At 41.8% G+C, this 17,019-nt stretch overlaps 1 protein-coding gene across 10 annotated transcripts in view; it reads right to left on the bottom strand.

Moving 5' to 3' along the window:
* The window catches only part of RHBDD1 (rhomboid domain containing 1), a 136,716-nt gene that overhangs the window by 84,363 nt on the left and 35,334 nt on the right, over positions 1-17,019 (bottom strand). For all 10 annotated transcript variants that reach the window (XR_005837210.1, XR_005837209.1, XR_005837208.1 and 7 more), the window contains 2 exons: positions 11,359-11,866; positions 10,201-10,333 (listed from right to left, as the gene is read on the bottom strand). Coding sequence is in view for 7 of the 10 variants with exons in the window: in XM_040639773.1 (XP_040495707.1) it covers positions 10,201-10,333; positions 11,359-11,791 (566 nt within the window). In the remaining 3 variants the exon portion in view is untranslated. The remainder of the gene's footprint in view (positions 1-10,200; positions 10,334-11,358; positions 11,867-17,019) is intronic.

The raw sequence follows: 17,019 nt of genomic DNA on the forward strand, positions 1-17,019 counted from the left end.
CTCATCCTGGACAATGAATAAACAGATGTGTATATGCACACACATACACGTGCCTACATAAATGCAATACACACGAAACAACTTGGCAACATTATAGTACACCTACTAAAAAAGTTTTACGTTTTAAATAATGATACGAAATACAGGTCAATTGCAGACAAAAATGATATAAGAAATTGGCATAAGTTCTTGAAAAACAACCTAACCCACCCTTGAAAAACATGAATCCCTCTCTCTTCTCAATGAACTGCCAAAACACCGCTCCAGCCCTGAAGGGACCACAGTTCCTTCTTGGGCTCATCAGGCCATTTTTGAGGGTGCTTTCTCTCCCCAGCACGATTAATTTAGGTATCACTGGAATTACTTATTTCTCACTTGCTTGTTTACACAGACCCCCAATGTATATTTTGACCCTATAGCCATTTGGGTTTTGTTTTATTTTCTACTAAGCTCTTGGAAATACTTCCACATTTAAACAGTGTAGAAAGGAATGTTACGCTTTCATTTGGGAAGAAGTGTTAACTCTTATACCTCATTTTCTGCTTTGCTCTAAATAACCCCTTCTTTGATTTTCAAAGGATTTTATTAATAACGTTGTTTATGACTCAACAACTGTTACTAACATGTTTGGTTGAGGTGAACTCTAAATCTGTTAGCACATATTTCCACATACAGAGAGCTATCCTGAGAGCTGGCACAGCCTTTACCAAGCCTCGTGAACAAATAATACTCGTTCTAATGAAAGACAATAAATTAGTAGAAATCTGTGATCACAGCATGTTCTTCTCCTTGCCACCAACGTCCTGGCAGTTTATTACCACTGAGGACACCGCTTCCTAAACATGTATATTTCGCTCTAGTTTAAGCAACTAGTAGCTGCTTTAAAGCAGTACCTCTCGAAATCTGTATAGTGTCCACAATAAAAATACACTTTAGATTTGACCCAGCTCACAAACACATAGAGCTAAAGTTCCTTGAGATAATACTTAGCCTTACTGTATTCAACACTAATGTCTCCATTCCTCCCCTCATCCCCCACTTCCTTCTTTTCTTTCTGAATACCAGCTGTGACCAACTAAACTGATTTCAGGTTCTCTTAAAGGGTTAGAACCCACAGTTGAAAACCACTGCTTTAAAACCCTGGTACTGCTGGATGAGGCTGCTATGACTCAGGGCAGCATGGCATCGGGTGTGAATTTGCCCCACGCCTCTGTCCTTTGCTTCCCCCCAATCTCTGCCACTCCCCAAAACCCATCCTTTGTACTCACTGCTCTTCATTCTACTTTCCCCCTTTTCATTCAACTCATTGTTGCCATGACAGCTTCTGCAGAGCACATCTGCCCAAATGCAGTGGCATCAAACAAGCATTTGCTCTGACTCACATTCAGGAATTCAGAAAAAGCATGGAGGGGTGGATAGTCTCTGCTCCATAACATCGAGGCGAGGTTGACTCACGGCTGCCTCTAAAGGCCATCTGCTCCCATGGCACACACCACTTCCTCATGATGGAATCGGGGAGCTGGACTTCCTACATGGACCCCAGGGCCAAGCACTTCAGCTCACCAGGCAAGAAACACATTGCCTCAGAAGTAATGAGGCCCTTTTGCAGCCATGTACTGATTACAGTGGGTCACAAATCCATCCAATACAGGGGGAGGTGAACTGGACCCCACTTCATGACAGTGGAGTGGCCAAGTTCTAGAAGAACATGGTACAGGAGATGGTGTCATAGTGTTCTAAACATCTTCCCCAACCTCACTCCTAATTCCCAGCCAGCGAGCCAACAGTCTACTACGTAGACAGATCCACATGGGCATCAACTGGCACTTTGAATGCAATGCAGCCAAGCTGACCAGCGTCCTCTTCCTTCGTGTTCCCTATCTCAGTACTACCAGGGGAAAAAAAAACCCATGTGTTGTGTTTGAGACAAATATGTCAGAAGCAACTTACCAAAAATGGAAGCAGGTGGAAGAAGAGAACTCAACGTAGCATGGGAGTTCCATGCAGTCTAAGGGATTCTGTCCTGTGTGGAACACAGGCAGATGTTATAGCCAGCCTTGGGAATAAGAGGGACAAGTAGCCATTCTCCTTCGAACAAACAGTTAACAGCTCACGTTGACAGCTGATACTGAGCAGTTTCAGTGGTTATGTATATTTGCACACACCCCTTCGTGTGTTTGCACTCTCCCATCCCTGACTATAGGAAGCACCCCTGGAAAAGATTCTACTTGTCCAGGTTCTACGTCACCATTTTTCCTTTCCTACAAGTTACAAAACCTTCACATGACTACAGAGGTAGCATGAGACCTTACAGCAGTTGTCAAAGTGTGTTCCATGGACCTTTAAGAAAGTACCACTTGCCAAGTTCTGGTACAGTACAAAGAAGGCTGTCCACAATTATCTGAAAAAGCTATGCAGGGGCACCTGGGTGGCTCAGTCAGTTTAAATGTCTGCCTTTGGCTCAGGTCATGATCTTGGGGTCCTGGGATCCAGGCCCACCTTGGGCTCCTTGCTCAGTAGGGAGTCTGCTTCTCCCTCTCACTCTCCCCCTGTGTTCTCCCTCTCTCTATCTCTCAAAGAAATAAAATCATTAAAAAAAAAAGGCTATTCAAATGCTCCCTCTTAATCTTTCCAAGCATACATCTGTGTGAGGCCAAACTGTCTCTCACCAAAATGAAACAGCTCAACAGATTAACTGGGGAAGCAAAGAGAGGAGTCAGATTTTTTTTTCTATTAAGCTAATCATCAGTAAGTTTTGCAAAAATTTTTACTGTCATTCATCTCCCCTTTTCTAGTGTAGAAAATACACTTATTTTCCATAAAAAATACTATTTATGTGGATACATATTGGGTTAGGCTTACTATTATTATTTTAAATGAATTATTATTAGTAAATGAGGCTATGATTTTAAAGATTATGAATATTAATTTTTTAAAAAGATTCTCCATTTTAGTTTCCAGTATGAACAAGATTGATAGATATAATCCACATAAACAAAAACCCTTTGGGGTTATCAATAATTTTTAAGACTCTAAGTTGGTCTAGTGACCAAAAAGTTTAAGAACCACTGGTTTAGAGGCTGAATTCCCAGACCTGATTGCTGAAGCTTAACTTCATTGACTATCCCATGTACTAGCTGGTATTTGACTAACTTTAATAAGGTATTTAAAAATGTTCATGCCTCAGTTTTCTCATCTCCTAAGAGAAGTAATGACTCCTCCCTCGCAAAGTAGGTGTAAGGAAGACAAGAGATAATCGATACGGAGCTTACGATGGCACCTGGCAGGTAGGAAGTCCCCCATACAGGAAAGTCATTATTATTATGCCCCAGGGACCACTGAATTGGCCTCGGCAACCTCTCCCGCAGTGTTCCCTCCTGTTCTTTTCTCTTAGCCCCTGCACTAGCTCCGGTCTCCAGTTTCTTCTCTGGTCTAGGGCAACATTTAAGTAGACTCCTACCACCGAATCTAAAGACAATTCCAGACCTTCTTTCCCAAGGTCAGTTCATGGCTGTACCTCCTCAGAAACCAAAGCCATCTCCCTGCAAGCAAGGTTGGAATCCATTAACGTGCCATCCAATTCGGCAACCAAGGCCCTCTATGAAGTGGCCTCATCCTGACTCCGGGGCCAGGTGTTCATCAAGCGTACCTTGAAGAACACTTGTTCTGTGTTCTTCAGAACTTGTAGAGACTGCTACATGCGAGCGCTAAACGAAAGGGTGCCATCATCAAATAAACTGGGGAAGCTAATCGGTTTCCCTGATTTCTTTCTTTCTGAAGTAATTTCCTGAGCCTTTCAGGTGTTCATGTGTTGCATAGCCACTGGATTGGAACACAGAATTACACACGTGCTGTGTTTACTGACCAGAGAACCTTGTAGCGGGGACATCTCAGAACTAGGGTTTGAAAGGATGCATGTGGGGGAACACTGCTAGCCTTATCCCCCAGTGTTTGGGGGCAGATTCTTTGCTGTCTCCATGCTTCCTGGTTTCTGTTCTTTCTATTCCCACTGCAAAGAGTAGTCTACCTATTATCTCCCAAGACTCAATGCACATACCGTCCCCTCTGCAAAGCCTCCTAATTTCTCAAATCGGAGTTAATTATCCTCCTTTTTTGGTCCTCTACTTTTATTGAACTAAAATTTCTGCCTTCTGCTTTGTTTCAGTTAGTTGTTGGTATGTGTTTCTTTCACCAAATTGCGAAACTGTGGGTGGGGAGGAGGTAGTGACGGAGAGAATATTGATTCAGGTCAATATTTAACAAGAACCCCAACAGCAAAGGCACAAGAGAAGCAAACATTCTGTTTTCACGCAAGATTTAATTCAAAATTGCTCAAGATTACTCCCTCCAATGAGCCACCATTCCTCCAGTTCCACACCTACACAGACATACTCACCAGTAAAAACTCCAACATCCTGTCTTCTGACTACCAATTCCTATTCTCAAAGTTCTCTCCATTTCCAAACTTGACAAAACCTCCTATGTCTTAATCCCTCCATTTGCCCACCATGTATAGGCCTCTCCAGTTCCCTTCCCTTCCCCATAGGAATCACTGGGACAACCCTTTCAATGGAACCCGCAAGAGAATTTGCCAAGCAGCTCTCAGAGCAACAGGCCTCTCACTTGCCAGGGATCCTTCAGAGCATGAGAGAGGTCCTAGCGATGTGTTCATAGGGTCATATGTTTTTGTAAAATTTGTAAAAGTGGGATATCTTAACCACATTGGTTAAAATTGCTATCCCTGTGTATTCCAACTTCCGCTCTATCACACTTCTTCCCACGTCAGCTGGCACTGGTGTAGCCACAGACGTTTTGTGGATTCAGCTAAAGGGAAGCTTAGTTTGGATTCAGTGGGCTTTATTTACAGGTTCACGGTCATTTTGGTGCAGAGTAATGGCTTCAGGAAATCCTCTTAATGCGCACTCTGCATCTTTAACCTGAGTTGTAACAGGAGGCAGCGGGGCAGAAGTCCTATGGCACTCTCAAGTGTCCTGGGGCAGTGAGCACTGGCAACATAGTCATCGTGCCAGGGTCAGATCCCCGTGTCTGGAAAATTCTCCCCATCAACAAACATATAGAACTTTAAATGGGGGAATTCAGTTTCCACTAATACACAGTAAAAACAGCCATGAAACAGAAGCTCTCTTCTGCCAGGAATCTACTTGGTAACACAGTGAATACAATCATAAACGTGCCACCCATTTTCTGTTTCTTTTTTTGAGAATCATGCAAAAATCAACTTTATCCGGGGGCGCCTGGGTGGCGCAGTCGTTAAGCGTCTGCCTTCAGCTCAGGGCGTGATCCCAGCGTTGTGGGATCGAGCCCCACATCAGGCTCCTCTGCTATGAGCCTGCTTCTTCCTCTCCCACTCCCCCTGCTTGTGTTCCCTCTCTCGCTGGCTGTCTCTCACTCTGCTAAATAAATAAATAAAATCTTTAAAAAAAAAATCAACTTTATCGGAATTCCTGTGTTTGTAGCTCTCAAAAATATTTTCAAGTCATATCAAAAGCTGTAAACAGAAGGAATAAATAGGCTCTTAGAGTTCTGGTAATCCAATTAACGAAGAGCATTAATATTTAAATTTCTTGTTGATTTGGCTCAAAGTATTAGTATCAGTGAAGAAAATGTGAATCTCCTACCGTGCCACTAAAGACCAGTGACAACACTCAAATCATTCGAAATATACTAGATACTGGTCACTGCACAAGTAATCTTGAAAAGCCCTGAAATTTTACAGCTTGTATGTAAAAACACTTTGATGGAGATTTTTTTCCAAATCAGAAAACAATGCTAAAAATTTACATAAGCCATAAAAGCAGCTCTCCTAAACTTTCAATAAGAAATTAATTTTGATACAGCATGCTACTCTCTCTACAGAAATGCTATTGCCAAATTCCTGTCAGATGAAGAAGAGATCAAAAGCAGTCAGCCAAAGCTGGGGGGAAAATATTATAAAGGCATGCCAGGGAATTTATAGAATATTATAGTACTTTTATGGATTTTGTAATGTTTATAGTATTTGTTAGCTCTTTAAAAGTTGCAGATTGTTATGCTTTGTATTATCATTTAAAATTGTTACTTTTGTTTCCAATTTTGTATTTTTTTTTTTCTTAAAAAGAACCTACAAAACTGGATGGCTTCAAGCCTACCAAACTCAGATCTTCCCTTGACAGAACAGTTGTCTTCCTTGTTGTCCCTTGCCTATGGGTCTTAACCTCTAACCCTGGATTAACCCCACCTAATAAATGTAGAAAGAATGACAGGATCAGAAAATCATTCTTCACAGCCCCCCAGAAATAACCAATGCAGACGAGGGCTATCACTAGTATATACGGAACCGTAGGTAGAAGGTTATTAACAAGCTATCTGCATGATGTCCAATTACCACCCCACAGATTACTTTCCGAGTGCAAAGGGATAGATGTATCCTTACAATGGAGACTATCCTAATTGATTAAACTTAGAATTCCTAATAGAGGGACAATCAGGCATTATGTCCTTCCTGTCATGATGCACTACAGTACTGTATAGCCTGATGGCATCACCCCTATGAAGTATTCTTGCCAACAACCCAGTTTAATCTGAATGTAAGAAAACCCTGTACCTAACTTCCAGTTTACAGAAATGCAGAGGCTAAAGGAAGGAGTTAAGTAATCCTACAAGTAAATAAGAAATCCAGAAGTTGGAACATTCTACAAAACAAAAAAAGTTCACAACTTTTCCATGAGTTATTTCACAATGTCATAGGAAAATAAAAAGGTAGAAGGACTGCCTTAGAGTAAAAGGGAACAAAGAAATACAATCAAATCCCCCCAAAAAGCACAACAGTTACAAAGCACATTTGAAAAATGGGGAATTTTGAATATAAACTAATTACTAGACAACACTGGGGAACTCCTGTTAATTTTCTTCAATATGACAACAATACTGCGTTTATATAAAGCAACAGATTTTTAGGAGATACACACTGGAAGTTTTTAGGGGTGAAGTTACCCTGATGTTTGCAACTTAATTTCAAATGGTTCAGCAACTTGTCTTTACGTTTGAAAATTTTTACAATTAAAAAACTGGAATGAGTAAAAAATGTATTAAATCTATTTTTCTCTCACTTGGTCAATCTAACCAAGAAGTTTTTCACAGAGTCAGAGTAATTCCTCTCATCAAACATTAGCAGTGAAGCAGTACCAAAGCCTAGGGGCTCATGTTTTCAGAACTGCCGTATTATACGAAAGAATCTCCTAGGGTCCAAATGCAGTCCTGGTCTGCTTAATTTGTGTTTATGAGTAGCCCGTGGGAATTTTTAGACTGCTAACTGCCATTCTGGGTGGAAAAGTCAAGCAGGAACAAGGGGCCGGGAAGAGACAGAATTGAAGCAAACAAAATTTTGTTTGACTTATTTTATTGATTTTAGGAAGAAAAAGAAGTAGGATTCATTTCAGGGACACAACACACTTCCAGTGATTGATCTCATAATAAAAACGATGAGTGAAGTACTTTACAATTTATAAACACCCTCATATAAACTACCTCTTGGACTCCTTAAAACTCACTTAGGAAACAGAGAAAGCAAGTAATATTCCCAATGGACAGAGGAGGAACGTGAGGCTCAGAGAGGCTGCAGGAGTTCCCTAAGGTTGGCATGTCGGCCCAGATCTTTCACACATGACCACTGTCCTCTAGCGTGGTCACCGAGGGGCTGTCTCACAGTGGGCAATGTTCATTTTTCTGAGCTTCAGTTTGGGACTAAATAGCCTTGGGTTCATAGGAGAAACTGCAGATGTTAGAAGTAACACTTGGCATCAGAGCCCCTTTCTTCCATCAACAGAAGGGGCAGGGGGTGGGAAGAGCGAGAGCCCAGTCTCCAAGGAGGCAGCCTCCTGAAGGGGCCTGCACCCTTCCCCGCTCTGCCGCCTCAGGAGCAGGGGCCCTTCACACACAGTCACCGAGCAGGGTCCCAAGACATGCCAGGGAATGAAAGGACCACGTGAGGCACAGCCATCACTGAAAACAAGGTACAAACAAGTACTGTGAAAAGCAAAAGCACCAGCAAATGAGTGTGATTACTTCACTCTGCCGGTCAAGTCCAACCCCTCGCAGAGCCTGATGGCTGGCTGTTTGGAGTGGCTTCCCTCCATAAGACGCTGTAACTGGGGGAAATTACTAATTCTGTGGTTTTCATAAAACACAGAGGTCCACCAAATGTTTGCTTGGCAGGTTTTTTTTTCTCCCCAGAGGGCAGCTCATTAAGTCTGACAATAAAGCGGGCTTTGTTCTAAAGATTTACAGTGTTTTCCCAGTGCAAATTCTAATTGACAACCACCAGGAAAATAACAATGCAGAGCAAAGAGAGCTCTGGTTTCTTCCATTCTTCCAAGATCCATCTCAAAGAAGCACTCGCTTCTTAGTTTCTTGGACCAGTGGTTAGTTTGGTCTTTATTTAGACACAGGCAGAAGCAGATGCTTGGGTATCAGGAGTTTATCATTCCAAGTAGTCAAATCATAAAACACCAAAAAGATTTATTCTTTCAAACTTCAAAGATAGGAAATTTCATGTAATTCCCAGGCTCAGGATATTGGGTCCCTCCACACAGAATAAGCATATTACATAAAAATGCAACCATGCCTTTTCCACGGAAAGGGCGGGGGGGAGAAACCCTAAAAAAATAAATAAATAAAGTGCATGATGATTGAGAGTCTTCAGAAATGGCTGCATGAGAATATTAAAGGCATGGCTATTCACACGGACTCCTCGTGGAATAAAAGTTCAAGTAGCAGAGGGAGTGATTTCAATATGAATGTTGGGTGTTGCGGTGACAAACAAGAGTCTCTCTTCTACACAGAGAACCAAGTCACATCAAGCAAGTCAGGGAGCCGTGAGTGACAAGGTATAGAGAGGCCCGTTCAGACAAGAGACAGACATTACTGGACGCTTTTTCAAAGAAAACTTTGAAGATTTTGTTAGGCTTTTTCGTGGAACTGTCACAAGGTAACAATACAGTTGCAAATGAGTGGTGCTCAGTGGTCACATCACTGTCTTTTGCAGACCAGCTGCCAATGGCTGCCCATGATGGGAAATTAGCATTAGAGAAGGGACTCTCTCCGGAGGTTACTGGGCTGAGGCACAGCACAGAGAAAATTCTGAAATAAAGTACAACACCCAACACAGCCACAGGAACCAAAAGCAAAATAAAACTGCTGTCTGAAAAGTGGCCAACCCCCCCCCCCCCAAAAAAAACAAACAAACAAAAAACCCATCCTTACTCCTTCCTGATTCTTCTTGAACTTCCCCCTTCTCCAAAGAGTATCTAGGTCCCTACAGTAAAAATCAACAAAAAACCATGTGTTTCTAGTAGCCTATACAGACTAAGAGAAGTGAAACTGGTGGGAAGTAGGAGAATAGCACAACTTACCCACCTTTTTCTAAACAAAAGCAGAGAAAGGAATCGAAGTGGGAAAGCATAGCTCCCCAGCCGGGAGCACCAGACCAGGAGTCAGGAGGTCCTCCTCCTTACTATGCTAGTGTCTACCAGAAGCTGTTTTGAAAAATACCTTACCCTCCTCACTTTTCTCGTCCTCATCTGAAAAGGAAAAGATTCATCTAGATCAGTGGTTCTCCCACTGTATTCCTTGCAGGCCTGGGGCTACCTCGAAGGCAACCACAGCAACATGGGGGTAAGGCAAAGGGAATGGGGCCCCATGCTTGCTCTCAACCCTAAACAGTTCACCGTTGATCCACTAACACACTGAGGTTGTGAGTCAAGTCCTTTGTTTAAAGCGTTCTATCACCAAGACACTTCACAACTGAGATGGCTTAAAAGCACTGGACCAACGTGTCTTGTGATTTTTTATCTTTATGATTATGTGGTTTCTATGTGCCTCTCTGCATTACTATTATAATTCCCGAATAGATAGTCTCATTAATACAGATCCTCCGATCTGTATCAGAGGTTCTCTTACTCCTACTTAAAGGATGAGGGAACTGAAGCTCAGATAAGACAAGGTGACCAAAATCACAGGGCTCAGTAGTTGACAGGATTCAAACTCAGGAATGTCTGACATTAAAACGAGTAAGCTCAGTGCCGTCCTTAAAGAACAAACTTCACTGTAAAAAACAACAACTGGTTACCTCATTATTATTGCAATTCTTTCTCCGTGGAACATCAGGTTCTTTATTTGTATTCTCTAGGAGTAAACACTTACCCTGGCGAGATGAAATGAATAGCCACAAGTTCTGCCCAACAAGCAAATCTGTTGGGTACAGGAAAGCCCAAAATGTTGGCAAGGCCTCCAGGGCAATAATGGTTGTTAAGAACTTTCAAAGCAAACAAAACTCCTAGAAGAGAATAAAGAGCATACAAATATCAACAATCCAAATGTGGAGATAATCCACACTTACAAAGAAAACTCACTGAAAGTGAAAATGATTATTTGACTATATCCCACTTCTTGCTTTGAAACACTCTATTCTTTACAAGCCAACCCAGCTTTTGGTAGAAAGACAATGTTCAAGGTAATTGTTCTTTTGATATTTCTTAATGCAGAGGTTCATACTGACTCTCAGTATGCTAGAAAATATACAACATGTAAAATGGGAATAAAATACCTGAAATGGTACTAAATGCCACTGAACTGTTCACATCAGAATTGTTCATTTTATGCTATGTGATTTTTAACTCCATAAAAAATAGCAATAATGTGTATTTTTCGAACCTCTATGGAAAGACATGCTGAGGGCAGGGCATGTTTCCTTTCTTCTCCCACAACTGGCTGCATGAGGATGTATCTTAAAGGAAAGGGGGACGGATGGCAAGGAAAGTAGAGGGAAGAGTTAGCTTTCCTTCTGTTGCAGCACAATTTCCCTCCTCCCCTTCACATTCTAACTCTTAGAACACCTCATTTTTGGCCCAGATGGCCATTTCCGTCCTCTGCGTTACAGGTAGAGTGACTATCATGGCTCCCGAAACACAGTGAGCGTGCCATGGTAAGGTGTGGTACACGTATTTTAATGAGGTTATTGAGAGGCATACTCATCGTTTGAGAATTCCTTATCACAGATACGCCTGTGGGTCTTTCCACCATGAAAGAGCCAGTGTGTATTTCTAGAACTACATCTCCTACAAAACTACCTTGGAGCAGACCCTGGTCCAAACTGTCCAAGAGTGAATGATACACAATAGCAAGATCTATGTCCCCCCTCTGCTCCAATTATCCTTCTCTCCAAAATTCAAGCCCAGCGATCCTTAGCCACTCAGAATTCAGTTCCCTCACCAAATTGGGACCCTCGCTTCATAAAATGACAGCAGCCACACCTCCCTTACTGTCTTCCCGCATGCTCCCTTCGAAATGCATCTGCCTTACCTGAGAAACCTACAGCACAGTTCCTTCTGAAGCCAGGTTCACCCATAAATTCTGCAAGAGTAAATTCCAAGAACAGGTACACCACTCCAGTGAGTACGGAGAATGTGACGATGATGTAGGCAAACCATCTACTTCCTAGTCTTCTTTCCAGATTTATTCCTTTCCATAGCATGGATACCATATTGAAATACAAATGCCAGTCGTCTGCATGGTGAAGAGGAGAAAGCAGTAAGCGCTGCCAGTCTTTTTGCTGGTAACACTTCTCCACGCTAAGGCAGGACTCAAACAGCGGTTTCAGAGGATTCAAGAAGAGCCAGATGTTGAGAGCCAAAGTTGCTAGGGTGACAGGTGGAATATTGCTGATCCCAACATGGAAGATTTGAGAGAGGAGCAGAATAAGTCCGGCGTGAATTCCCCTTGATCTCCGCTGCATGGTTAGATATCAACCCAGTGCTGGGAAAATGTGGTCAGGTTTTAGGAATCAGGAAAGATACATAGGCAGCTGAACCTAAAATTTAAAATGCACATAAAAATTCATCAAATTAGACTTAATACACCAATAACGCACACCCATTTTAAGATGAGCTCACATTATATATATCCCACCTCCCATCTGACAGAAGCATTTTTTTCAGTGTCTTCCAGAGTAACACCAGGACGCTGGCTGCCGTCCTTCCACATTTTACCTTCGAAAACAGAAATTTTCTCCCAAGTCCCAATGGACCAGTTAATGGATGGGTATGCTTTCTCTGATAAATACACCATGAAAAAAAGACTTGTCTGCCTTACAAGTAAACTTGTAACCTCATGAAAAAAAAAACCTACAAAGATAGCGTGTAAATATTTAATAATGATTTCTACTCAGAATGCTGAACAGGATTCTTTACCCCCTTAATTTTTTTTAAAAGAAATATTCAATTTTGATATATTCAATAGAGTCTGCCCCAAAGTTTTTAAACTTCCACAGGTAGGTTTTCAAATGCAAGCATTTACTACGTTCTACTCCATACTGCCAGTTATCAACTGCTAGGATGCTCTGTCTCCACAAAAACTTCTACTTTCAAAAGTCACTTGATATGTGCCAAATCCTAGATTGAAACACAGTCACTGTGTTTAAGGAGTTCATTTCCCACTCCCAAGAAGTAAGCTAACAATTGCCACGCTATGCTCTGAATGTAGTGACAGCAGAATCAGCCTGAGGTGGTGCTAGTTGGCACTGCAGTCCTACAGAGTAAAATGGAGTTCACAACAAGAAAGGATGCCAAGTTCAGCAGTACTTCTCCATCTCCCGAACCTGGGCTGTCCTTGTGACTTGCTTTGGCTGACAGAATGCAGACGAAAGGACACTAGTTCTGAATGTGGGTCTTGAGATGATCAGCGGGCTTCTGCTCTCTCTTGAAACCCTCTCAGGCAGCCAGGTGGACACACCTGGGCTATCCTGATGGATGAGGAAAGACACAAGCTCCTGTCACCCTGATGGCCTGGCCACTAGCCAACTCATGCCCCAGAAGCAAAGCTGAGTAGCTGAACAGCAGCTGACCACAGTCACAAAAGTGAGTCTGGCAGAGCCCAGCCTAATCTGCTGACCCACAGAACAGTGAGCTAAATAAATCAGACTGTAGCTTTGCCAAGGCTTAGAGTGTTATGTTACGCAGCAATTACTAACCAATACAGAAGGTATCTGCTTTGGTGAGGGCCTCGGTTATGCTTATGGGAAGAAGCTAGCAAAGAAAGAGACACAGACTAAAAATGCAAAAGAGACACAAAAGGAATCAAGTCCTTAGAGGGAACAGCCTTGTCCATTGTAACAGGAAGGAAGAAGAAAAATGTCAGTTGCAGATAATGGGTCAAGAGGCAGAATAAGGCCAGAATGCTGGAAAAAGTTCTCATCTAGTGGTCTTTATCTGTGGAGCTTCTTGGGCTCCAAACCAAATACATGGCTTACTCTGATCCCCTAAAGATTCTCATTCAGACAGGACACTAGAACGTATGTGGGCTTTGGGGCAAAAATGGGTGCAGTTCTACCTAGAAGCTCTGAGACCCAGGGCAAATTATTTAAATTCTCTGAACTTCACTTTCTTCCCTTTAAACTAGAAATGGTAATGCCTCACTCCCAGGACTACTGTAACATTTCTGGAATGAAGTAGAAGCTAAATCTACAGTGGCTACATTTTTCAATATTCTAAGATAGTCTCACCTATGTGAGAAAGCTTTGCAAATGGCAGCATCCTAATAAGGCTCAAATGTATGCCCCCATCCTCTTCCCATAAGCATTCTAAGAAATGACCAAGAAAAAATTACACATTAATGTGTGTATGTGTGTTTGTGTACATCCCTGTTATCAGCACAATCCAAGTTTTTTTTATTCTTATGGGCTTATTATTATAGCTCTGTAGCATTCTCAGGAACTAGAGAACTTAATAAAATTTCAACTGAAGACCCCCTGGTTATTTTAGAGAAACAGTCTATATTTTTCACATTGACATTCAAGTTGATTTTCAAATCTCCGATTGCTGTGACTTTTTTGCAACATTCCCTAAATAATTTTAATATCAAACCTCAATACCTATAATAGGAGCAATGGAAAAATCCAGCCTTGATCATTGAACAATCAGCTTACAAGAAATCATAAAATGAACCCTTCAATCTCAGTAAATCATGTCCTATGACGCCAGGCTATGCACAGCACAAAATCAAAACTAATTAGGTCTTTGCTTAAAAAAAATCCCCTCTCCCCTCCCCCCTGCCAGGAATCATTAGTGATGAGCAGTATAAACAAAAAGACAGTGGAACCTCCCCAATACTATTTCACACTGCACCCAGGCTCGTCTGGCACTTACTTGACTTCTGCCCAAATCCAATGGTTCCCCTCCACGTGCATTCCTCTTACCACTACCTCCAGCTGGTGAAGGCCCTGCCTCCCTGGGACTCTGCATCACCACCTCCCCTTCCTTGCAATTCCCCTTCCTCTGCTTTTCCTTTTGCCTCTATTCTTGCTCTCTTCAGCACACACTCATGGAATTTCACTCTTGTGGTTTCTAGAATGCATTTTGTCATTCGGATCCCCAAATTTCTATTTCGTATCCTTGATTTCTCGGTAGGTTTCAGGGGCATAATCTTGCAGGAAGAATACAGCCTGTCTGATCTCTTCGTTTCCAAAAACCGAATTACCCCCCTCCTTCTCACAAAATGTCTACTTAGCCATTCCTTAGATCACTCATCTATTTAATAAATATCAAGTGCCATGCACATGCCAGTCCCCATGCCAGACGGTAGAGGTATCGTAAAGAACGAAACCCTTACAATCTCAGCCCCTAAATAACCCACTTCTATTTGCTGAAAAAGATAAAAATATTGGCTGTAGAAAATCAAAGGATGAACAAAATGACATGGTTCACATTTGCAACAAATGTGTACTTAATAGGAAGGTAGACAGAACCACAGCCAATGTGAGAAGTGCAGAATATACTCTGGGCTCCACGTTTACAAATAAAGGCCACTAAAGTACCAGTGTGGGTAGAACAAAGTCTGGGGTTTTCAGTAGCAAAGATAAATGGGCATATTTCATACCAACTCTATGGCCCACTCTCCTTCCAAATAAGCTATCAAGTCAGCCTTCAAAAGTGAGGAATGCAGCCTCTAACAAGGTAACAGAAAATCCATGTGGTCCATGTGAAGATCAAATCTGTAACTTGACCTTATGGGCCCGGCAGGCACAGTTCTAAGAATACCAAAGAGCAGAAATCACAATAAGCGAGCACTGACTGTAAATGAACGTTGTTTCATCCTGCTCATCAAATATATAAAAATTTTCCAACTGCTGAGCTGCAAGAGAGACCACAGAGGCCCGATCGGTTACAGAAACTCATATGTAAGCTGGAAACCAGTTCAGTGTGTTTGGTTTGGGAAGTGATTTATTTACCCTAACTTGTACCCAGAACATAGAGCAGTTACCACAGCCCAAGAAACAGCAGGTTAGTTAGTCTCTGCACTCTCCCAGCTCATAAACACATCCTTCCCCTCATGTTCAATCTGCCCTAAGCTGAACGCTGGACCCATTCCTTCCAATTCTGTTCCTCCTCCATGTTCAGCATCTCAGGACACAGAATCTCCCAGTCCCTGCTGTTCAAGTAAGAGATGCAGGAAACCTCCTTGACCCGCCCTTTCTTTACCCTCATCGCCCTCCAATCCCCACATCCCATCCACTACACTCCCTTAATTCGTCCACAGTTTGTGTCAATCTACTTCTTTCTAGCTCTTGAGCCCTACTCCAATCTAAGCCACGATCATACCTTGCCTGGATTATAACAAACTCCCTAACTGGATTCTCTGCTAATCCTCCTACACCCACCAATCACTTTCCACCACCACCAGAGTAATCCCTGTAAAACTGAAGTTGGATTCCCCTGCAGTAAGCCTGCGATGGCTTATTATTACAGTTAGAATAAAGTCCAACTCTTTCCTATAACCAGTACCCTGTGCACCTCTCTAGTCTCTTCCCCAGTCATCACGTTCCCTCCAAAGATGTTCCCAACCCAGGAGTTCCAGGATTGCAGCAGAAATGGCCAAGGGCAGAATGACCTTGTCTGTTTTGATTACCACTAATTACCCAGAGCCTAGTACAATGACTAGCATATAGTCAGTGCTTATAAGTTCTTTGCCCAAAGACTCAAGATGAGTATTTTTTTAATATATCCACATTATACAATAAATAAGGCTGACTGAAAAGACTACCATCGGTTCATCATCTAAGTATTTTTCCTGCAATTGTAGCGACCTTCCCCATAGCACTAAGCATACTATTCCATTTACATTTTAGTTCCAGAAGAGCGTTTATAACATTTATCTCAACTTTACAGAAATAAACCTCTGATCCATGTAAAATGTATTAATAGATTGTTTTGCCAGAACTATTTGATTAAAAAATGGCATTTTAATTATGTAGTAATACACACTAGATAGTACTATATCAAAGTTGTGACAGAGAGAAATGGAAGACTTCTTGAAATAGTGAAAGGAAAATTAGCCATATTTACTTTTAATGAGAAATTAAAAATTAAACAGGTATGTAATAAGAAAAACTAAGTGGCTAGAACAAACAAAAGAAACTGAATTCATAACTTGGGAAACCAATGTGTCTCAAGGGGGAGAGAAAGGAGTTTTATAAAAAGGGGAAAAATCTAATTACAGTGATTTTCGATTCTACCTACAAAGCAGAAAATATTTCATCATTATCATTGACTCTGATGGTAAATGTCTCAATTTTCAGTTAAAATGTTCTATATCCCCAGTTTGGCATCTGATAGTAACAGTGTTCATCCGTTCACCAGTGGATGGACATTTGGGTTGTTTCTGCTTCTTGACTCGAACGAATAATGCTGCTAGGACTATTCATGTATAATTCTTTTGGTAGGCACACATTTTCAGTTCTCTTAGATATATACTTAGGACTAAAACTGCTGGGTCATATGGTAACTCTATGTTTAACTCTTCGAGAAAATGCTGAACTGTTTTCCAAATTTCTGCACCATTTTGTATTCCCTCCAGTGGTGTAAGAGGATTCCACTGTCTCCACATCCTCAGCACTACTTGTCTTTATCCACCTTTTTCGTTTTAGCCACCTGAGTGGGTGTGAAGTGGCAGTGACTTAGACTCCCTTAA

Source organism: Ursus maritimus, unplaced genomic scaffold (genome assembly GCF_017311325.1).
Source record: "Ursus maritimus isolate PB19 unplaced genomic scaffold, ASM1731132v1 scaffold_1, whole genome shotgun sequence".
In the NCBI taxonomy this organism is placed as follows: Eukaryota; Metazoa; Chordata; class Mammalia; order Carnivora; family Ursidae; genus Ursus; species Ursus maritimus.